The sequence below is a fragment of the Strongylocentrotus purpuratus genome, unplaced genomic scaffold, assembly GCF_000002235.5.
Source record: "Strongylocentrotus purpuratus isolate Spur 01 unplaced genomic scaffold, Spur_5.0 spur5_scaffold_7, whole genome shotgun sequence".
NCBI classification, from domain to species: Eukaryota; Metazoa; Echinodermata; class Echinoidea; order Camarodonta; family Strongylocentrotidae; genus Strongylocentrotus; species Strongylocentrotus purpuratus.
This window is the reverse complement of record NW_022145613.1, coordinates 1,905,891-1,930,938: the sequence shown is the minus strand read 5'-3', so window position 1 is coordinate 1,930,938 and position 25,048 is coordinate 1,905,891. Positions and strand designations below refer to the sequence as shown.

The 25,048-nt window shown below is 38.4% G+C and overlaps 1 protein-coding gene across 1 annotated transcript in view; it reads right to left on the bottom strand.

Moving 5' to 3' along the window:
• Positions 1-5,533: 5,533 nt before the first annotated feature.
• Positions 5,534-25,048, bottom strand: part of LOC589748 (E3 ubiquitin-protein ligase UBR5) — a 38,964-nt gene continuing 19,449 nt past the window's right edge. Inside the window, 22 exon segments of the mRNA XM_030974357.1 lie at positions 5,534-8,221; positions 10,239-10,339; positions 10,734-10,887; positions 11,322-11,588; positions 11,946-12,030; positions 12,484-12,759; positions 13,220-13,350; positions 13,758-14,008; positions 15,909-16,164; positions 16,718-16,928; positions 17,293-18,133; positions 18,372-18,602; positions 18,939-19,686; positions 19,924-20,177; positions 20,498-20,631; positions 21,125-21,326; positions 22,053-22,202; positions 22,724-22,853; positions 23,147-23,326; positions 23,720-23,885; positions 24,228-24,385; positions 24,805-24,928. Coding sequence (XP_030830217.1) covers positions 8,009-8,221; positions 10,239-10,339; positions 10,734-10,887; positions 11,322-11,588; positions 11,946-12,030; positions 12,484-12,759; positions 13,220-13,350; positions 13,758-14,008; positions 15,909-16,164; positions 16,718-16,928; positions 17,293-18,133; positions 18,372-18,602; positions 18,939-19,686; positions 19,924-20,177; positions 20,498-20,631; positions 21,125-21,326; positions 22,053-22,202; positions 22,724-22,853; positions 23,147-23,326; positions 23,720-23,885; positions 24,228-24,385; positions 24,805-24,928 — 5,263 coding nt within the window. The 3' untranslated portion in view covers positions 5,534-8,008.

The following is a 25,048-nucleotide window of genomic DNA, read 5'->3' as shown; positions in this document are numbered from 1 at the left end:
CTGACCCAAATTTCCAATTATCTTAACCCGTCGCATCCAGGATATAGGTCATCCATGTATTAAGGCTGTGAGGTTGAGAGAATTCAATAGTTGAATGTTTACTAATGCCTTATGACCACTGCTGAATAGAAGCATAACCAACTTTTTTCCACCTTGTAGTCTCTACTCACATATTTTCATATTAAATGTGTATATACATGTACATGTATTATATTGGTGAAAAATGCAGAAAGGATTGTGAAAATCATAGACAGCATAAAACACCTTTCTTTCTGTTTTCTGTTGGACTTATAGGCCTTTTCTATTCTTTTACATATATTTTTATATTATTTGTTTCTTTTACTTTTCTAAACTAAATGAAATAATTGCAATATAGGTTTTGATACAGAAGCTACTGCTAAATCTAATCTATAGTATAGACCCACTCATGAGAGTGAGCTCATAGTATATCAGATTGGCTTTTCATGGTTTGTTTTCCTTATTCTTTCATGAAGGCGTGCCTTGAGAACAGCTATGCTTGCCTCTACTCTTATCTTATTGTCTTTGAAAAGATATATATTTATTTTATTTCTTACTAACAATGCAGAATTACTAATCGTGCCTTGCAAAATACAAATTAACTTATTTCATTATTTGTCATTGCATGGTTTAAACCAAGTATGCCGTGGATGCCTATGTTTCTGTATCACAGAAAAGTGATAATACTAATGAAAACAATACCGGTAATCAGTTTTTATACGCCTTTAAGAAGTAGTACAGTACATTTATGTTTGAGAATGTTAACCTTTTCTTAGAAATACTTTGATCTCAAAACATTGTTGATGGTATTGCTTAGTTGCATTCTTTTATTGAGCCAAATCTAAAAGTAAGATATTAAAAAAAAAAAACAATATTGAGTACTAACAATGAAGCTTCATTTCAGGGGGGGGGGGGGGACATTTGAAGAAAAAAAATGAATTGTTACATGTATGTGATATTTGTATATTGTGGCAAAGTTTCAACCAGTCGATTTTACAAACAAATTGCTGAAAACCACATACATGTACGGTACCCTGAAATTTGCCAACAAGCAGGACAGAAGCAGGATAGAAGCAGGATAATGTCGCAGATACCCTAGGCAAACATACTGTACATGTACACGTGTGTAGCTTGGACGGGGTCCAGATATTTCACAGAACACCTTGTTTATTTTTACACATTTTCTTTTTAAGACATGTCATGTATTTGTACATGTTCATATGGGTTGAAAGTTTATTTGATTGTGTTTGAATTCATTTTTGTTGTTGCCAGAATATATAGACTATCTGAACGCTACATACTGTAAAGTGAACAAATGTAGCCAGTACACATTGGCTGGTTTAGGGTTGTTAAAAAACCCTTGCATGGATTTTTAAAGAAATTCACTGTTCTCTTGTTTTTAACTGTATACATTATATATACGGTATATATATATATATATATACATGTATATATTTAGAGTTCAAAGAAAAAAAACACCCCTCTGATTTTCACAGAGTCTTTCAATCCTCTATAATTCTTTGACATAGTACAGGTATATGAGTTTCTGGTTACAAACTGAGGCTGATGATGTTACATGTACATCTGTAGATGAAATACTGTACATAATATGGATAGAAATTAATTTATTATATCCTAATCTACATGTACATTGTAGGCCTATACTTGCTGTACAGTGTATGTGTACATAACTGAAAATGTAATGTGAACTTTCATCTGTACCATTTGTCAAGTGTGTGTGTGTGTGTATTCATTCTAAATGAATCAGAGATCATATGGTAGATGTAATTTACTGTCAATATGTACGTAATCTCGCTAGCAATATTTTGAAAAAATAGCAGAACTTGTTTTCAGGGGCTTTCAAATAGTTTCTTATTGTGTGTCTGTAAAGTAGCACTGCTAGGAGTTTTGTTTTCATCACAGAGCAGTTGAGTATGTTTATATTGATCCAACTATTATTTGTTTAAATTTCTGTTTGGAGTGAATCCCTAAACAGCTACAGTATGTTGTTTGGTGTGTATCCCTAAACAGCTACGTTGTTTGGTGTGTACATGTATGTGTTACAAAGGTCAATCATGACAGTTCACTGCATGTACCATTATTTTACAAAGCAGGGAAAGACTTGAGCCTTGATTATTGTAAAACCTCCCAAATTTTCCTTTGCTTGTTTGGCTGGAATGCTCCCCAGGGAGTGGAGAATGTGCATACATTGTGTGCGGGTAAGCCTGAATCTTATGACCGGGGTAATAATATAACTATCTGTAAAGCGCTTTGAGAGGGCCTTCGGTCCTGAAAAGCGCTATATAAGAACTAGCTATTATTATTATTATTATTATTTGCTTTCCTGTAATTCATAAGAAAATTGTATACATCTCCCTGGTGTTGGTGTTTTCATGTTCTAGTTTGAATTGTCATTCTGAACTAACAGCTGTCGTTTTCTTCTAAGAATCTGGATTTATATATTATTTTATTTAAGTTGATACATAACAAAAAATGATGTATTTAAAGAATATAGTATTTGAAGCACATTGACCCATCCACGGATTTGATGCCCCCCTGGTTCTGACCATATGATACGATATATATTTCAGCTGAATTCTATTTTATTTGAATGCACATTATAATGACTTGTTTTATTTATTATACGTTGGTAAATAGTGTGGAAACCTTATATGTCTTCAGGTGAGGGCCTCTCAGGGGGGGGGGGGGGTAGTTATCATATTCATAAATGTATTTTGTACATTCATATAAATGTACTTTTATGTAAGACTAATCATGAGTGTAAGTTTGATATATAAAGGTGTAATCTGCGCAATATGGAATTAACAATATATATTTTTGAGCACATTCGTGTCAGGTGACGTGGGAGAAAACTACAGTTGTTACTCTGACCCATGTACATGTATGTATGTGTAAACTGTATACGTGTACACACATGCATGTATTCTATGGTAAAGAATGTTGAGGGATGTGTGTGTGTGTGGTGGGGGTTACTGGGAGCTAAAGATAGCAAAGAGAATGACATTCCAATAAAAGGTTTTAAGTTTGTAACGATTTGTCAAGCCTGAATATTTATTCTTTAAAGTACAGAAATTGCATATGTCTTACATATACTTTATAGAACTACCAGAGTTGTAGTGATGTTAGTAGTAGGTGGAGTTAGAGGAGGAGGATGAGGAAGAGATGAGATACTTTTTTTGAGAAAAACATTGAAATGATCCTTTCAAGAATTGCTCTAAGATCATTCAAACGCCTTGTGTAGCAAGCTTATACATGTACAGTATGGTGAGCAAAACATGAACAATAGTTCAGGAGAGATGGCTGTCTCATATTAGCAAATTGGTCAGTTGACAGTGATGTATTCAGGGACAATTATCATTTTCAATTGTCACAAATTGGTGTGTGACAAATTAGTCTTTCAAATCTTCTGAGCCTTGAAATGCATTTGTCTGCATTACTGCATATTTGTGTAGAAATATTGTATGGTATAGTGGTGTACATGTACATGTATGTCCAATGTAGAGGTATGTCAATTTTATAGTCAATCATGTACTGTAGTTCTTATACAATGACATGTAAGCCGACATCATTCAAAACTAGAAAGAATTGTATATAATATTCTTCCCCTATTTTGCCTTATCATGAAATGGTTATTCACACTTTTTCTTATGACTCGAATTATATTCATGGTCATTTTCCATATCATAGGAAATGTGTCGGTTGTCCACACTGATCAATGGCTTTTTAGTATTATCAAAAGCCTGTCCACATTAATAATGGGTTATTGGTATTATTAAAAGCCTGTCCACACTGATAAATGGGTAATTGGTATTATTAAAAGCCTGTTCCCATTAATAATGGGTTATTGGTATTATTAAAAGCCTGTCCACACTGATGAATGGTTCATTTTTATTATTAAAAGCCTGTCCACACTGATGAATGGGTAATTGGTATTATCAAAAGCCTGATCACATTAATAATGGGTTATTGATTTGATTAAAAGCCTGTCCACATTGATGAATGGGTAACTGGTATTATTAAAAGCCTGTCCACATTAATACTGGGTTATTGGTATTATTGAAAGGCTGTCCACACTAATTAATTGGTTATTTGTACTATTTAAAGCCTGTTCGTGAATTATGAATGAGTGCAAACTAAATAGCTGTATGCAGCAAAAGGTACCTACAACTTATCTGTGTTTGGTGTTTTATAAAGTACAGCTTTGTACTACATTTATATGTCCTTTTTATTTCTATTCTACTACTGCAGGTTTCTTTAAGCAGAATATTGCACCATATCTGTATGAGTGAGGCTTCTCAAGAGTGTACCGGTAGATAAATCTGCTGGGTAATTCTTGAATATGGCAATATGGAGATGTGCATTATTAAATGCACACTTAACAAGCAATGAGTATGGAAATGTGTACTGTCAGGTATTCAATGCTCATAGAGCACTTGTAATAACTCCTTGATGTAGCAATGTCAGTATTTGCAATGCGTAAGTATGTATATTATATCTTTGTGAAATAAAATTTCCGGAGGAAAGTTTAATCAAGGATTTGATTGACAAGTGAGATTTCTTAGCTTTTACTGTGTTCAAATTGACTCTGCGTGAGCAAGTAGTTACTGTAACTCTTTGATTATGTATTTTGCTATGCCTGTAGATCCACTGTCTTAGTGGGATTGTTAAAATATGAATCAGTAAAATAATCTAAGTAACCACATATGCATATTTTAAGCAAAACATGTTTTATATAAGGTATGCCTATCAATCATTTTACTATGCACATATGATTACAAACACTAGGCTTGTGGAGGGCCACACATTGTACATCCTACATTGAGAGCTAGAAGAGTGTAACATCATGCCCCTCTGGCTCCAGATGATATGTAATATGCATCCCCCCCCCTCCCTCCCTCTCTCTCTCATTGTCTCCCTCTGTGCCATATGGTCCTTAACACCTCTCTGCAGACTATCCATCGATAGTATACTTCTACTTCGTCTACCCTTCCTACTCGCAATCTATCATGTGAATCTCCAATGCTCCTTTACATACCAAGTTAGCCACAAATCTCATATGCTTAAATATAAAGTCGAGTTCTGGTTATGCGATTGCATTGTGAAAGAAATGGTGTGGAATCGATCAGAAAAGGTTGATCATGTAGCATATAAGTATTGGTGTGGTTCTGGAGTCATCAAAATGATAAGAAATTTGGCCCAGTCTTGGTAAAGTAACAAACACTGTACACAGAAAGATGTATATAGGACTACACAAACATGTGGCTTAAAAATCGGGCCTCAATTTTTTAAACTGTTGTCATATTTAGAATATGAAGGCATTTGAAGAGCCATGCTTTTCAGAGAACATTACGTCTCTGATGTTCTTCCACACTTGCATACCGGTAATAACAATGATAACACTCGCAAATTCTTCTTCACGTCTCCCCGGAACTCAACCTTCTCTTTAATCCTGAGCTCACAAGAAGTTATCAAACATTCAGTAAAACAACAAAAATGGAGGTGTTAAAGTTGCCTTTAATCTGTTCTGTTGAATCATTCTTAATCTAGACAGTGGCTACATTAACACTGCATCAAATCCTACATTACTTCAATCTAATCTACTTGTACTTTTACTACTACACATTTTTACAACAAACACTATTTTCAGACATGAATTTCTTTTGGTTTTAAACAAAATACTGAGCTTTTCTTCTTCCTTTATCACTGCACTGCAGAATACAAGTATGAGCACAGTAAGAAAGTAAAATAACACAGCTTGCATTGAAATAATATATATGTAAAAGATAAAACTGACTGTCCAGTACATTTTAAAAAGAAAATCATTAAGAGGAACAAAAATATTACTATCTCATTCTTTTTCCTTGACTAGGAATATTACACTGGCCTAAATTCTTCCACCGTATGAACCCAGACAAACAACTGTGCATACACAAATAATTTCACAATGCATTATTATCATTCTACCGATAACTCCTGCACAATCTTGATAATTTACTCAAGTATTAACAGCTTCTTTCAAATAATTACTTAATAGCATGTCCTCTAAATGCAGCTAGCTTGCAATCACATTTAGAGATTGAACTTAAAAGGACACTGGTATTCAATTATCTGGGCCATACAATTATACACAATCATACATTCTCAATACAAATCTTATCATGCTTGTTTATACATTCCATATTTAACTAACCTGCTTCATAAAAGGCATACAGCATATCATTTACAACCAAACAATCTCACTCCCAATTCCTTCTGCTGAAAACCAAAAGGACTTGTAACTAATTTTGACAAGTAAAATAAACAACAACGAGGTTGTGGATGTCAGCTTTGAAATGATTAAAAAACAAAAACCACATAACCGTCTTGATAGCCATCTCGGGTTACAACAATTTAAACAAAAATCACATAATAAATTAAAAGAAAATATTACCATTAAAATAGTTAAGAAGTGCATGAAACACTGGTACAATGACACCTTCAACACTCCCAGTTACACCCTTCTGGTTTTCAGCAGATATCAATCCCATTTTCACCTAAAAAGGGATTCATTGTCGACTCTCCTTTAACCAACACTGTACAAAGCTTCTTCCTATTTATGCAGCTTTTATCCACCTCACATTCTCTGTCTGACTTTCATTCCCAAAGTAATAAATATTTGGTTAAAAGAAAGAATAGATCTTCATAGTTATTCCAGAAATTACAGAATAAAGCTTCAGAGAGACATGCTTTCTCAGCCTTCATTTAGCACTTTTAAGGAGGGACCATGTCTGTATCGGCAAGACAAATTACCATAGCAGAATTGGACATCCATGTACTACCCATGTCACAGGACATCCTCTCATAGCACTATCTATCATCATCATCATCCTCATCATCATCACATCTAACAGGTATGAATATGAAAACTTTGGACATGTTTGCTAACTAAAGAATGATGTTGCGGGATTAGCACACTGTATAAGGACTAAACAGCTGGGGACGAAGCAAGTAGCAGATGTCGTCAAACAATGTCCTAGATGAATATTATAGTCTACTCAGCATCAGACACAACTTCAACTACAATTTCCTAAGCTAATTCCTGAACAAGTACATACTCTCAGTTTTGGTCAGTGAAACAAGGTCCACTGTCTAATATTTGTAAGATATCAAAAAATACCAGCAGGACAGACTAATAATGCCTTTGCTTTCATGAACCTGACAGGGATATGACAGGGATATGACAGGGATATGACAGGTTGTAATGCATTTATTGATATGAACCCTGAAATGGATTACACTAGTCTCTTGGGGGCTTGGGATGATTATTTTAGAATGGCTGAAGATAAACAGAGGATAAATGTACAATATAGAGGCTTCTGATGGGATAAATGAAGCCTAATGACTTCGTCTTGATAGTGAGTTGAAATCTCATTCATGGATTGGTGGAAAATATCAATGTATATTGTAAAAGGATCACACAAATCCCCATGCCTTACTCTAGAGAGCTTCTCTTCAGAATCGCTATAGAGTGGCAGAGGATACCATGTACATTCACATACAGAAATTAGACACAGCAAAACGTCTTGGCTTTAATAGCGCAGAAGCTCTTTAGTCACAATGGCCTTGCATCAGTAGAGAATCCATGTACATTGTGGAGGCTTTCAGAAGGGTCAGATAAACCTCAATGCCTTGAATCCGAGGAGCTTTCTCAACATGGCTTTTGAGAAGCAGATAGCGATATACAATATACAAGATCATAGAGGCATTAGATACAGCCAAAGACTTCATACATGCAGCAACTATATGTAGGAGGTTCGGCAAAATTGCTTTGGTTTGATGAAGGGCCATGTACAATGTAGAGCCTTTTAAAAGGACTAGACGAAGCCGCACGCCTTAGTCTTCATACATGTAGCAACTACATGTAGGAGGTTCTGCAACATGGCTTTGGTTTGGTGAAGGGCCTTGTACAATGTAGAGCCTTTAAAAGGGACTAGACGAAGCCAAACGCCTTAGTCTTGATGGCCAGTAAGAGCTTCTTCTTGAGGATGGCTTTGGAGCTGTAGAGTGGGATGTAAAGACGACTGATACAGGTGTTTGCCGTAGGGAGGTGGTTGTCATCAGGGGGACGTACTGTGATGGTAGGGAGGGGCTGGAAACCCTCCTCGCTTGCTGGTAGACTGGGGCTTGAGGTCCAGAAATACACCTGTACGGAGGGAAGACGAAGAGAGACATTTACCACTGATCTCAATCAAGACAGATTTTCTTAAATGTTATTTACAGCACCATGATTCGCATCTTCCTATTATCAAAGAGCAGTCACCAGTGCTTGTATACCATATGTGAAATACAGATATTTTAATCATGTTTCCTATATATATGTATATATATATATATATATATATATATATATATATATATATACAGTGTGTCTCTAAAAAAAGTAAACCCAACTTCAACGGCAAATTTTCAGAAAACTATAAAATATTTACACATTATTTTTTATGGTTAGATAGTCCAATAAGTCCTCTGTCCAATGATACCACGTAGGTTATGTAACTCTCATGCATGACTGAGCATGATTCAACTTAGTGAATGGGTGTGAAATCATCACTGTGGCAAGTTAGAATTGCACTGGAAGTTCATCAATCAAATGACATAGGAAATGTCTGATTTCTTACAAGCATAGCTTAGGGATGTGTACCCTCGACATGACCGCCATTCCTTTCCATGCAAAGCTCGCAACGCCTCCTCATGTCCCTGACAGCACGCCTGATCATTCCCTGATCTTGTCGTAATCGGTTCACTTCACCTGTTATCTGTTGCCTCAGCTCCTGAATTGTGGCCGGTGGGGTTTGGAACACTTTTCCTTTAAGATACCCCCAAAGAAAGAGATCGCATGGTGTCAGATCTGGTGAACGTGCAGGCCACTCAACTGGGAAATGAAGAGCAATGATGCGATTGCCAAAGAGTTCAGTCAAACGATTCCTCACAGCAATAAGTCTGTGGGCTGGGGCCCCATCCTGAGCCCACCAGGCCCTGCGGAATGCTCCACGTCGTTGTCGGGGGAAGATCTGTTCCATCTCAGGCACAATAAAATTGTTCAGCATGTCAAGGTACGCCCTGCCATTGATGTTGCCTTCAAAAAAGTAAGGTCCCACCAATGAACCATTGCCACAAAGACCAATCCAGACACTCACTTTCTCCCTGCTCATGTTCTTATTAAAAGCATATCCCGGTGGATGATGGAGTTCAGCATACTCGTGCTCATTGTGGGTGTTTACCATTCCATCCATGGAAAACGTTGCTTCATCCCCGATGGTAAAAAACTGGAGGAACTGTCGATCTCGGTTGCACCGGTTCACAAACCATTGTGAAAATTGAAGTCGTCTGGGAAAATCAGCTGGTAGAAGTTGGTGCTGAACATGAACATGATATGGATGGAGATGCAAATCCAGTCTTGCTATTCTGTTAAAAGTTGCGCGTGGTATTCCAGTATCATTTCTCCTGGTGCTTATGCGTGGGTGGGCTTGGATGGCCTCTCTTACCACTTGGATGTTTTCAGCAGACCTCCCAGTTCGTCTGTGGCCAGAGTGTCCTTTATTCCTGTTCAAACTGGTTCCGTGATCAGCATACTTTCTCACATTGTACCAGATGGCTCTTTTTGTTGGAGGCTGCCTCTCGGGGAACTGCACCCGAAAAGCATCTTGAACTTCCACGAAACTTCTTGTTTCCTGGTATCGAGTTACCAGGAATACTCTCTGCTTAATTGTCAACTGTACCATGTTTGGAAAGCATGTGAAGTGTGCCTGTGTTAGGAACAACCTTTGCTGAAGTTGTTATGTAATCATAGGCCTAACATGTGACAAAGATTTAACTTCAAATAGGCCCTGAATGCATGACAATAGCAAGAAATAACTTGCCACAGTGATGATTTGACACCAGTTCACTAAGTTGAATCATGCTCAGTCATGCATGAGCGTCAGATAACCTAAGTGATATAATTGGACAGAGGACTTATTGGACTATCTAACCATGAAAAAATAATGTGTAAATATTTTATAGTTTTCTGAAAATTTGCTGTTGAAGTTGGGTTTACTTTTTTAGAGACACACTGTATATATATATATATATTCATATTAGGCAAAATGTTGAAATATTATTGTAGTAAAGAGTACAGACATGTGACATAGTATAAACCAGATGGATCAATGTCTACTTACCAAGTCTTGTTTCTGTTGAGTGGTCATCTTTTCTACAATACTCCAGAACCATAGTTTGAAGGTAGATAGCTTATCATTCCCCTCATTGCTATGACCATCACCTAAGGATAAAACAAAATCATACCATCTCATTTATCTAATTTCATTCAGATATGTTGATAAGCTTAAATCGTCACAAAATCAAGAATATAAACATCATCTTGAAAGTCTTCACTCCACGATGTAAAGTGAATCATGTATAAGTAACGATCTGTATATGAACAGTTGCCATATACATATACAGTGCTTTGCATGGCTTGAAATTTGATCGTTTTTACATGTAAATGTATGAGCATGTTATAATACACAAAAAACTCCACTTATTACAATGAATTTTCTGAACAAGTTGGTTGTATGACCTTGTAAGAAGATATCTACTTGAACCAATGATCAATGGATATAATCATAGAGAAAGAAGCTAATCCAGTTGAATAAAGGAAATATGACTACACTCACCTAGTTTGCCTGTCTCGTCATTGAATGTAGTGTAGCTGATCAACATCTGGACGTTGACTTGACCGCATCCATTGACCAGTAACCTGAAGTCCTCAGCGGTTAGACCGTCAAGAGAGTTACGTGGCAAGACATCAAACAGTCCTTGCCTCATGGACTGGATGGATGAGAGATAAGAAGATTCCATTTTATACAATACTTTGACTGGTTTTCATTTCAAAAAGAAGATATTTATGTGGCAGCAAACTGTGTGCTACATGGCATACATTATTTTTACTTGGTTCCACGTTTAGAATAGGGGGGGGGGGGTCTCGCAGAACTCACATTTTAAGGTTAAATTTCTACCACAGCTTTATCCAATGCCAATGCCATTAACTTAAATTCAATTCCACAGGAATGGAATAAAATCGGAATAGGACACTGAGGAGGGGTAAACCTCTCACTGATCAAGAATATTCAAACAAACATGGAGCACTATTCTTGTCTACACGGAGTGATTATCACCATCTTATACTCTGCAGACTACCTCTCATTCTCAATATCAGTTTGATGGATACCTTTGTATCATAGGAGCTACAATGTAAAACTTACCGTTAGACACTTGTGTGCCACTGTCACCATCTTGTACTCTGCATAATTCCTGACATACTCAAAGATATTGTCTGTGCTGACGCTGACCCTGCTCCCTCCCGGTATCAGATCTACCGTCTGACCTCCCTCCTCCTTACTAAGCTGGATAGAGAATGTGAGCTCCATGGCAGCGATGCTTGCATCGTGACCCCTCTCAGCATCCAGGAGCAGCTGACGTAGACCCTCGTACAGGGTAGAGTCAAAGAAAGCTAGATCATGCCAACCAATCTGAAGAAGAGTCATCAAAGAAAATCAATTAAACAAAATGAAATGAAATGACATGAATCTATGACTTTCATTAATATCACATTTGAACAGTTCTGAATTTATCACTTACAATACACTTTTTCCAGGTCCCCTTTTGAGAAGTTTTTCATCATTAAATCAAACAACAAACTGAACAAAACTGCTTATATAATGTATAGCATTTATTAGAATGGTAACATACATTTTTTTGTTCTCCAAATTCCCATAAATTTGAATACAAAGTTTCCATCAATTTCAATAAATAAACCTACTGTATAGATATACTGTGATAACACAACAAGGAAATACACATGGTCATCTTGTGACCTTTACACTGACCTTTCTTCCAAGTAGAAACTTGATGACATGTCGGTTGAGGGTCAAAGGACACAACTCATTCTGAAGCAAGCAGAATCCTAAAATCCTGTTAGATAAGAAAGAACACAAAGAGATGACACACTGTACATCTGTTGCTTCTATATATTTATTTACTTCTGCATGGTTCAACAGTTTAAATAGTATGATCATGACCACTACAGTAGTAAGCACTAGATTACGATCATTATAGAGTCAGATAGTAGAAGTTATGCACAATACATGTAGATATCAAGACTTATTAGTACCAATTCACATAGACATTGCAGGACTACTTTCTGGACCAAGAGGTTTCCTTCATTTATTGCAAAATGGTATCAAGAAGATACACTGGTCTACATATAGATACTAGGAGTAGCGAAGGTTACAGGTAGGTCACTGGTGTCTATGACTGATAATTATTTGACAGAAGTAACTACTTTGTATCATAGATTTAGAGTTTTAAAAAATAACTTACAGAGACCAAAATGTGATTTATTGCTAACATGATGACAAAACTGACCTGCCCACATTCCTGAAGACATTGAGCCTCTCTCCAGAGTTCTTGCCCGGTCTAGGAGTGTAGAAGCCTCTCTTGCCCGGCTGAAAGAACAAGGCCTCACCATCCCGATCAGCATCATCACAATCCTCCGTCTCTATTGCCATGGCAGATGATGTTGATCCACTGCCCTCATTCTTGCTCTTCTCTCTCTCTCCCAGACCGAAGATATCCAGGTCTAGACGGCTGCTGTCTGTAGGATCATCACGGCTGTGGAGGAGGACGGAAAAGGAATGGATGCTGGGAGATTAAAGTGGGATGAAAAATAGCGAGCTCCATCAAATCTTAATATTTCTCCAGGAATAGTTTCTTGATTATGCTCATCTTATAGCACTACCGGTGGACAAATGTTTACCATACTTAGCCCCTTCTGTGCAAATGAGTTTACAATCAGCTACCATAAATGACTTGAAAATTGTTTTTCCTATTTATCCCATTATAATTTGGAATGACAAATTTTCTGAGAGAATAATCTTTACAATGCATGCACCTGCCCCTGTTTAGATGGAAACATTTATTTGTATAAACTCAAATTTAAAAGTGAATGTTTGAATTCCTGAGTACGATTTTCCAACTACAGCATAGGAAAGGTGAAGATCAACACTTCTCATACAGACTACATGACTTTTTGGTTTAATATAAACAAAGGATCATTAAAGCAATACTATTTTGACTTGACTACAGTGAGGAAAGTTCTTACCTTCCACGAGAGAGGATGATATCAACAGCCTCCTCCACTCGCTCTCTGAGAGACTCCTCACTGGCGAGAAGCAGTAGCAATCTGGCCGGTGGTAGCTCTAACAACATCCCAGTGATCATACTAGCAAGAGACTGCAAGGAGTAAAAGACAGGTGGTATCAGGCCTGGTTGAATCAAGCTCACAGGTATATATGCTATGTTTCACGGTTATGGGTTCTCGAATCTAAACAGAATTTAGACAGAATCTAACAAAACTTACAATGAATGTTAGAAACTACAAATGATATGATGGTGATTTTACAAGTAATAAAATTGGGAAAAAGCATAGACAAATGAGGATACCATGACTGGAGCATATGAAGCAAAGGAACAAAATCTCCACATATCAATATCCACATTGTCACTTTTTATTTTGTCTTAACTTTGCTGGTTCCCACGATCCTATGATATAACAGGATCCACATTCACCACATGATCAACATCTTATTGAATACACTCAAATTCTAGATTTAATACAATATGGTAGAGAAGATACTCACTGGCTGTAGAGCATAGACTCTGGGGAAGAGTCTTTCACCAAGAGCCTGCTTGGATGGAGGAAGCGGTTCATAATCTGCACTGCGGTCATCAGAGTTAGCGCTGTCACGAGGATAGAACGGCCTTGCATCGTAGGACAGAGTGTTCCTATCACGATCCAAACTCTGGGCCATACGTCCACTGCCTGTCCGTAGCTCAGAGCGACGTTGACGTTCTCTCTCCCTCTCCCGGCTTCGTAGCCTCTGGATAAGACCTGTCAAAATCACGGATTGAAAAATATTACTAGAGTTTCAATCTCTCCTTGATAATACAACCTAGGTTTGTTAATGTTTACATGGTGTATAAAAGAAGTACTCTCTAGAACTAAAGATATACTTCTGTTAAAGCACCACTGCACTACTTATAGCTACTTGTGCCTTCTATATAGCAAACAATGCCTAATCGGTGACCATGTTAGTTGAGAGTTGATTTGATGAGACAACCACCTGCCAATGACCTTGCAGGGAGGTCTATTCCCTCCTGGCCAAACTAGTGCAGAGAGGCCTTAATACTCGACAATAATATATCAACTTTCAAATCATTATGTACACTCCTATCATGAAAGTACCAAAAAAGATTAAGTTTGCAGTGTGGCAATAATGCAAGATTAAAGGAGATCATGCCAAAACAACTGTTCAAATTTTGGAGCCAGTGTAACTTCAAGATTGTAATTTACCTGAAACCCTCTCTTTGTATATAACTCTGCAAAGTAAAGATATAAATAAACTAGATGGAATTTTGACTGCGCGCAGTCGAAAATGATGCCTCCGCCATAGAGCAATTTAAACACGTTTGGAGTTTAAATCTCCAGTGGTTCTTGAGATATCATGATAACAATCTCAATGTATGGAATTTCATAAGTTGACCTCTGTGACCCTTGACCTTTGACCTACGTGCTCCAAAATCTAATCAGATTGTCTTCCTATGGTGATACACACTATCATTAAGTTTGAAGTTTAAATCTCCAGTGGTTCTTGAGATATTATGATATGGTGATACATACTATCATTAAGTTTGAAGTGAAAATTCTCCAGTGGTTCTTGAGATATCGCGATAACGATCTCAATGTATGGAATTTCATAAGTTGACCTCTGTGACCCTTGACCTTTGACCTACGTGCTCCGAAATCTAATCAGATTGTCTTCCTATGGTGATACACACTATCATTAAGTTTGAAGTTTAAATCTCCAGTGGTTCTTGAGATATTATGATAACAATCTCAATGTATGGAATTTCGTAAGTTGACCTCTGTGACCCTTGACCTTTGACCTACGTGCTCCAAAATCTAATCAGATCGTCTTCCTATGGTGATACATACTATCCTTAAGTTTGAAGTTTTTACATCTCCAGTGGTTCTTGAGATATCATGATAACAATCTCAATGTATGGAATTTCATAAGTTGACCTCTATGACCCTTGACCTTTGACCTACGTGCTCCAAAATGTAATCAGATTGTTTTCCTATAGTGATACACACTATCACTAAGTTTGAAGTTTAAATCTCCAGTGGTTCTTGAGATATCATGATAACAATCTCAATGTATGGAATTTCATAAGTTGACCTTTGTGACCCTTGACCTTTGACATACGTGCTCCAAAATCTAATCAGATCGTCTTCCTATGGTGATACATACTATCCTTAAGTTTGAAGTTTAAATCTCAAATGGTTCTTGAGATATCGCGCTAACAAACTCAATACAAGGAATTTCATAAGTTGACCTCTGTGACCTGTGACCTTTGACCTACGTACTCCAAAATCTAATCAGATAGTCTTCCTATGGTGATAAATACTATTCCCGAGTCTTAAGTTTAAATCTTAAATGGTTCTTGAGATATTGTGATAACGGTCAAACGGGACGGACGTACGGACGTACAGACGGACGTACGGACGGACGTACGGACGGACGTACGGACGTACGGACGTACGGACGGACAACCCGAAAACATGATGCCTCCGGCACCACCTTCGGTGGCGGAGGCATAAAAATAATGTTGCACCAATAACATGCAATCGCAAAATTTCACTGGTTGCTGTCATTTAGTTTTCACAAAATATTTTAGAACCTCATCATCAGATAACAGAATCTTTTTACTGAAAATACTGAACAACTTACTGTATTGTGGTCCCTTGTTAGAGCCCTGGCAATCATCTAGATTAGGTAGTCTTTCAGGAGACATGAGAGCTTCAGCAATGGCTGTATAGAAGCTCCTTGCCACTCCACTGCCTTCTCCTGGTTCATCCTTGAAGGTCACCTTCACCCGATGCACTGCGAGGGGCAGACCAGCCAAGTTGCTGCTGCTTCGACGATTGAAATGAGTGTTCAGCTGGCGCATGGTCTGCTGTATCAGGAGGTCACGAGAGCGCTCCACCTAAAGAGTGATAATCATCATGAGTGGTTTACAGTCATGTTACATGGGAGGTGAGGAATGGAATTAATTGTGGGATAAAAACATTAAAATTAGATCTAAGGGGATTGGGTATCTTTGTCTCAGATTCTAAAAAAATCCTGGAATTAGCTCATGCTGCAATCAAAATTTAGGGTCAGTCAGGAATCCCATGACTTTTACAAGCTGATCACTTGTCTGATTATCAAGATATTTATGATTGGAATTCAAAATTTCAAAAACCGTTTTCCCAAAATTTTTATTACACTACAGTCTATTGGGGAAAATGAGTACGGTAAAACCGGTCACTCAAAGATTTTTACTTTTTTGAGGCACTTCATGATCATTTTGAAGCGCAACTTTTTTTAGAGCTTCAATATTACACCGTATCACAGAGGCTGGTAACACCTAGGGCCATGTATCTCAGAGTTTGCTTTGTTAAACATTGCCTTTAATAAGATTTCACTCTTCTTGCATCTAGTACTTGTCACCTGTTTATTTTTAATTTGAAATATATGAAGCATTTTGATGGACCTACCTCTAGAGTGAGATCCTTAGAAGTGTGGTTGTTCCTGAGTTTCTCCATCTCTCTTCTGAAGCGAGACTCCTTGACTTCAAATCCTCCTAGCTCACTCAGAACTGATCCAGGCTCTGCTCCGACATCCTCCAAGAAGACATGGCCAAAGAGCTCTAGACATAGACGCCATCTACCAAGTAACATGTCAGCTGATAATAGTGGAGACAGGGGCCTGAACAAATACAAGAATAAAGCCACGAAATCAATGGAGGAAGGACTTGTATAAACGTATTGAAATTACCTGTCAAAGAAAATCTGCAAATTATCATTGGTTTAAACAAAATCTAAAGGAAATGACGGTAAGAATCACAGAACAAAGAGATGGTTTTGAATGGGTTACCAAGTTACCCAAGTTCAAGATCTAGCATTTCTGTAGTGACTATAGGTAAGCACCCATCCTAAGATACAAAATTCCTTGAATTTGGACATTGAGCAGAAGGTCTTTAACTGTTTGCAAGCATGAACTTACACTAACAAATAAGTAATATAACAGTGTTAACAATCATATCGCATTTAATGTAGACCTTAATATTTACCTTGTGAGTCTGATGACTTGATCAAGGTCACTAACAGGTTGTATATCAGCTCGATCAACAGTGATGGTTGTTGGACCACCTCTTCCGGGAGCTTTCCTCCTTCCACCTTCTTCAGGATCAGCTCCATCAAGGTCTCTCGTAGCCGATGTTGGACGACTACGTTCTCCTGTCTCATGATTGGACAATTCTAAGGGTGAAGGTTCTACAGCTGGTCCACTATTGGCAGATTCAGAGAGGTTCATTGGGCTAGCTTGTACAGCCTGTTCTCCTCCTACATGGAAGAGGGCACCCAGATTAACATTCCTGCTAGGACCAGATAGATCTTCACTGTTGTCCCTAATAGGGTCCGGTGGAAGGGGTATCTCTGAAACCCTCACTGGACCTGGCTGATTGACCAAAGGTTCCCTACTTCCTGAGCTATGGGCTTGAGGGTCCCCTGCAGATTTATCCACTGATCCAGTAGTGCGAATCACACTTACAACGGTTGCAGAAGCACCTCCTGCAGTGGCAGCACCAGAAGGTCCTGCTGAGGATGCCTGACTACCGCTGCTACCGATAACGTCCAGAGCACTTGGCCCTGGATCACCGCCCTCACCTTCCCTGTGTGAAGGTCCAGGGCCACCAGCAGCTGAAGAGCCGGGGATGGCTTCACTCAAGTTCCTAGGCTGATCTTGCAATGTGGTCTTTGGTGCTGATACTGGACCTGACTGACTGTAATCAGATGATGGACCAGAGAAGCTGCTTGATAGGAATGATGATCCTGATGGCTGATAGGGGTCACTGCTTTCTCCCAAGCTTTGGCTGACCGGCAGTGTTGATCCTGTGGCTGCTGAAACTGCACCTGTAAGAGAGGTTGGAACATTCAAACATTTTTCACACAAAAATGAAAAACATGAAGAATTTGTAAAATTATCAAAAAATTGTCAAGAAATTGTCATTTAACATTTGCATCAATAGCCAAATCTAATTCTATAACACTCTGCAGTCCAAAGAACCATTTAATCTAAAAGAGGAATAAAAACAATGATTTCCACCTTTATGAAAATCTAAGATGGGTATCTTCCAAATAAATATCTTACCTGATGTTACTGAGGAGGATTCCTGAGTATCTGTTCTCTCCTCCTGAGCCTGAGGGGCTGGTGGTCCAGCATCTGCTCCATCTTCCATCTCTTCTTCTTCCTCCTCTTCCTCTTCCTCTTCTTGGTCATCATCCATCCCTGGCTGACCCAAGACCTGACGTTGAGACACACTCATCTGGGTCGGTAAGATCTCCAGGAAAGACTGGTGTACTGTCACAGATTGGTTGTGACCTATGAATCAAGGACAAACAGTGAGAGTAAGCAACATGGTGAGCAAAATATCGCTTAAGACTGGTGCACTGAAACAAAGGTGACCCAAAAATTTGGTACATTTCCATGAAAAAATGCATAATGGGGGTGTGGTATAGTGGAGTGCAGTGGTGGAAACTGTCATTATAATTGATAACATTGCCTACTAGCTATGCAAAGGAGAGAGATGGGCACAGAAAATTTTAAATTAAGGATATTAAAAGAAATATGATGATTTGGTGGTTTTTTCACAGACAATTATGACTGAGTAGAAGAAGTAACAAATGCCACAACTAGCAAAATCCGATATGAACTCACCTAAAGCTACATCAGAGTCTGAAGGAAGGACTGGGTTCTGAGGCATTCCAAAGAGCTGTTCTTTGGTGGCACTTGGCTGCAGTAGGTGAGGTCTATCAGCCAGGGGTAGGGCTTCTGAGAGAGGAGTCTCAATGGGATCAGGCGGTGGGCAACCTAGGAAGGTGGTGGAATCAGATCGGACAAAGAACGGATGCTTGCGACCAGACGTTATCATACGCTCCTCTTCACCACCTTCAACATCCATGTTGGAATCACTGGCTTCTCCTGCATCAACATCCTGGGAGAAACACCAGGAACGTTTGCTTGAGGATGGCTGAGTAGGTTCAGAAAGTGGCTCACGCTCAAAGCAGCGCAAGAAGTAAATGCAGGAGTCTAAGACATAGGCGACATGCTTCATAGCAGCAATGTCGAGCATGGGGAGAGATCCCAGGTGTTCACTGTTATGAGATCTCATGAGTGATAGCACATACCGGAGGTAGTCCATCATAGAGCCGTGGTCCTCTGTGTTACTATGGGTTCCTCGTCTCCTGCTCTCCAGGGAGTGCTGGTAGGCCGTCTCTTCCCGGGCTGCAGCATCACGGGCTGCACCCCTCAAAGAGCGCATATACTGACTGCGCATAGGATGGGTTGGATGGGAAGGATCAGTAGCTCCCATCAATGCCTTGCCGTATCGGAGCTGAGCCTCCGTGCTATTCATTACACATACCAACCAGTCCCATGTGGGTTTTAGACTGCACTGAACATAGTTCTGTTGTGGAGATAAAGATATGAAACATGTACTTAACTTCATATCTAATATCAGATTAGAAATTAATTATACCATTAATTAAACTATTTATGTTTAATTCAAACTTTACATGTAAAGAACTAAATGTAAGTGGGAACGAAATCAAAACCAAATAAATTGCTATAATCAGGTTACCCCAAGTACTTTGCATATGTGATAAACTGATTTCCTTGGTACATCAGGTTTCATTTGCCATACCTGCAGCTCTTTGGCATTGTCAGCTGTAATCTCCAGTGTTTCAGTGAGGGGTTCTGGAGCCTTGTAGTTGGGAAGGGAGGCCATCAGATCAGAGACCTGTCGGAGTACGATGCCAAACGCCCTCGATAGGCGGCTTGCTGTGGTGGTGGGCGCGGTCTCAGTTGAGCTGGAACTAGGTGGGGTGGGGTTTGCTGCAGCAGAGATGGTCGTTCGTCTCAGGTTGGAGGGGTCTATGTAGATTAGACCTGTAGGTACTAGAGGAAAATTAAACCAAATACGAATCAGTCTCCAAAAACTTTATTAGCTAGTAGATGGTTTGGGTTATTAGACAAAGTTACTCCACAGGCAGTGTAACAGAATACAATAACTTTGCGGATACCATATCCACCCATTTCTAACCCAAATGAGCAATTTTTTTTACGTGTAAAATGATTAGGGATACCAATGTTTCCTGAGTTTTCAAGTGAGATGCATGGTTCTCAGCAGCACAAATCTAGGATATTTGACCGTATAACTGATATGAACATTTTAGAGCAAGAATTGTTAGATGATAGGGATGGTGTGTGTCACTTACCGACAGGAGGAGCACTACTGGCAGATCCTAGCACCTCGTTGATCACACCTGAGCCGCTAGTCCTGGGGTTGCTTGAGGACAGAGGCTGCTGATTACGGAAGGCCCATTGGAGGGGGTGTGGAGGCTGGCTCGATCTACATCATAAAACACAATACAAAGGAAAATAGTTTTAAAAACTCATCTTGAATACAATCAAATAGCTAAAATCATTGCCACTTTTTAGAACATCTGATAAACTATATCAGTATTAATTGTTGGAGCCTTATATCATTTATGAAAATTGATTACAGAATTTAGAAATACATGTAATACATTTCCTGCAAAAATCTAGTACTATCATACAAGTAGGACTGGTAACTGAATTTATCTATGTAAATTTACCTGAATTCATGTCTTCAATTAAAAAAATTTAAAAAAATTTCATTGCACATGAATGTACTGAAATATTAAACTTGTATTTTTACTAGCTACATGTGCATGGCATAACAAACTTGGCATTTTTAGAATAGAGTTATGTCTACAAGATTTTAACACTCGACAAGCACTGATGCCAAAAGTAAAATACTATTATTTTTTCTTAAATAGACGAAGAACAGATTGGGTATTGCCATCTTCATTGTATCCCACCTGTTTCCTTCAATGCTTTGTGATCCACTAGCACTGGCTGTGGTAGGTCTCTCCAGTGAGTCTTCATTGAAAGCCTGATCGACCGTCTCCTCTTCTACTTCATTGAACTCATTGTCGCTATCCTCCTCCTCTTCCTCTTCAGCTTCATCCGCATTGGAGGACGATTCGTCTTCTGAGAAGAAGAGTGATGCTAGTCCACCACCTGAGAAAGGTAACACAAGGAGAGAGAGAGAGAGAGAGAGAGAGAGAGAGAGAGAGAGAGAGATAAGCCTCAAGCAGTCATCAGCCCACAACAGCACAAGAAATAATTCTGAGCATTTTCAATTAATGAAATGGCCTTGTTATCCAATCAATTTCTAGGGGAAATCTTACATAAGAATCCCTTTGTTTCATATCTGGGAGATTTCAATTGAGTGGTGTTCTGATAAAGTTAAGGGATAATCTTTTCTTATTGAGTACATAATTAGTATGAAATGAATAGAGTTGATGCTGTAAATCTCATTCGGAATTCACAATTACAGATTTACAATTGATCTCGAAAACATAAAGGTGGTGGTGGTGGTTATTTTACCCAATTGCTAAGAAAGCATAAATGCTTGTAAGTAAGGAACCAGACGTGTTCTATTTTCTAAGAAGTTCCAACAGGAAATACAGATTCAGTATTACCCTATCAGCACCAAAACCAATCTCATTACAAACTGCCTGAAACCAAATCTTACTTTGAAAATTTCTGAATATCTTTTTGAAACCATGCAAGGTGGAAAGTCATTGTTACTTTGCAATAATTTACTTGCAATATAGCGAGTAGCTACTGAGTATAGTCTGTGTCTGTGTCTGTGTTTAATAGGTACAACATGAACATTCTGCTCTTGAAATACCTAATCAGTACCACACAGTGTCTGAAAAACATGACTCTATGGGAACATACCAGCATCTGATCCAGCATTAGGAGCATTGACCCCACCCCGACGGCTGGAGTCCTGAGCACTGCTTTCATGGTCTTGGTTGCTATGGTTACTTTCACTATCATAGTCACTCTCCGCCAGCAGGTCGAGGTCCATGTCACTCTCATTACCAGCTGCAGGAAAAGAAATCAAACTTATCAAACCAGGAATGTGCAAGAAATAATTGCAGTCTGAGCATGGCAGACAAAGGTCATTGCAGACCAAACTGTGAAATACATGGGAGACAAAATACTGGATACGTTCTTATAAAAGTTATGTAATCATTATTCATTTATGCACAGGCATCACTGCTTGTGCATAAATGATACGCAGGTGGAAGTATTCTTTGAAAAGGGGAAATAAAGGCTTCTTATGTAGCAATAATAACTAGGTAATATTTTTAGATTCAATAGTTAGATAAACAATATCCTAACATCTAAAGTGGCTGACACACAAATCAATATTCAGTATTGCATGGGGTACTTGGCATATCAACGATCTTGCAATGTGCACTCTCTCTTCTCCAAAAGGGGTCACCATAAAGAGGTAGGCTGGCATATAAAATGCATTAAAGTAATGCCATTTACTTGGCTTGAATATGAAAGTTCTTGGTTCATTTTTGAAGGAGTTCAGAGTTGGAAGGTTTCGAGCTTACCATCATCTTCTGGTTGGTCATCTTGATTGGGTTGCTCTCTAGGATCTCTGGGTGGGGCACTGCTGGAATCCCTCTCACGTACATGAACGTCACTAGATACAACCACTATGTCTCCTTCAACCATGTCAATCTACAAACAATGTACAAAACAAAATACAGGTATAAAAGGGGATTCCCCATCATCCTCATTCACAGGCAACACAATCCTTCACTCCACCATGGAATACCACTCAGAATATTTACCATTAAATTTAACATACCCATATTTTGCAAGACAGTAAATCAAAAAAAGGTCGCATGACAATGGATGGATTATCCATCTTGAGGACCTTAGAAATGGTGAAAACTATTCCACATCTGTTTTGCTGATCACACAAGACATGCTAATGACAGATCATATTTCCACTTATCAATGCTCCTTACCTCTTCTCCTTCTCCGACCTCCATGTCTTGATCATCTTCATCAATGGTTCGATTACGAGTGATACGATGTGAGTGTGTCCTTAGAGAGGGGGCGTGGTGATGAGTGTGGCTGGAGCTAGGCTGGTTGCTAGAGGCTGATCTCATGGGGAGGGGCTCAGTAAAGAACAGCTCTTCACTTCCCTGAAATACAATATTGATGAATAATCAAATAGAAGGTTATGAGGTGAAAAATACACTACCTGATTTGTTTTACCTCCACATGATTTAAGAATAACAAAAACATCATGTTCAGAAGTCGCAATCAAGCCCCTATGCTTTTTAGGGGAGGAACATTAAGGAAGTATTACTCTGTAAGTTTCTCTAATACTAAATACTGGAACTTTTCTATCCAATGTTAGTTTTAATATCTGGTCCCATACATGCATATGTGTTTGGAATTTGTATATTTTCATTTAACAATTGGTCAAAACGACTTCTTAATCTGTTTCCATACATGATTACCATCTCAGAAAAATAATTATATGCATTTTTCTCTGACAACAATATCATTCTGGTCTTGGACATGATACTAACCTGAATGGCATCAGCATGGCTGTTAAAGAGAGGGAATGGGGAGGAAGGTCTAGCTACCCCCATCCGTACAGGTGCAATCAAAGAATCTCCAATCTCACAGAGTTCAGTGATGGACTGGTGGATCAAAGCCTGGAACACTCGCTTGCAACGCTGCACTGGCTCAGACCTAAACAGAAAGAAGAAAGATAGTAGTTACATTACACATCAAATATTCATGAGGACTGAAGCACTTCTGATCACAATAATTCCTAAAGGGCTGAAAAAGAGAATCAAAAAGATTTTTTACGTTAAAATTTAAATGGATAACACCAATAATGTAAACGATAACATGAAAGTGAGGGTTCAAACAGTAAAATTAATTAGGTCTTTAACATCTAGTTTCATTTACCACAATGACGTCTACATAATTTTACTTTTCATATACACACAGGTAAAAAAATAAAATTGTTTTGGTTTTACCCTTTGAAAAAAAACATTGTAAATTTTGAAGATGACATGTAAAACTTACAGCTTTTTGCCAGGAGTCATCTCAATGCTGAGCACAACAAACACTCTCGCGACCGATCGGATGAATCTACGGGCTACCTCAGCAGCTTCAGCCTTACTGGTAGAGGATTGGGCGTGGCGGAGACGACGGATCAATGTGGTCAGAAGGGTGTCCAGATCCTGAAAGATAGATAGAAGAGAGAATAATAAATGATAAGGGTTTAATATTGATGCAGCCAATGTTTTAAAACTGCAGAAGTAAAATGAATGGATTTTTTTTTTTTTAAAAGCTAATGTATGACATTAAATTTTATCTTTACTTTCTACTCTCAAAGGAACAACAAAGATATTCTTTAGTTCTGACATTTCGAAAAAAAGAGAAGATTCCCTGTATTTCACAAAAATATCATTTATAACATTACATACAAATAATACTTTTTTAAATTTGAAAATAAGGGTAAACCTTTCATATATAGATATATATATATATATTCTGTAGCTGAATATGATCTTTCAGGTTTCATTTTTTTGTCTAACTAAAGAAATTTGTAAACACAATTGTAGCTCCGTCACTAGCTCATAGGCAGATAAATACTCACTGAAGAAGTACACTTGACAATCAGCATATGGGTAAACCAGTCCAATTTGACAGTACCAGACTGACGCATGAGATACACCTGATCCTCTGGTATAGGCATATGACCAGTCCCTCCTGCACAGTCCCTCCAAAGCAACACAATATATGAATGTTTAGAAAATCTTTGCATTTACAGAATGATTTGATGCATGTCTATTTGTGCTTGTCTCATAAACTTGTTATCAATAATAACTGGTACAATGCTG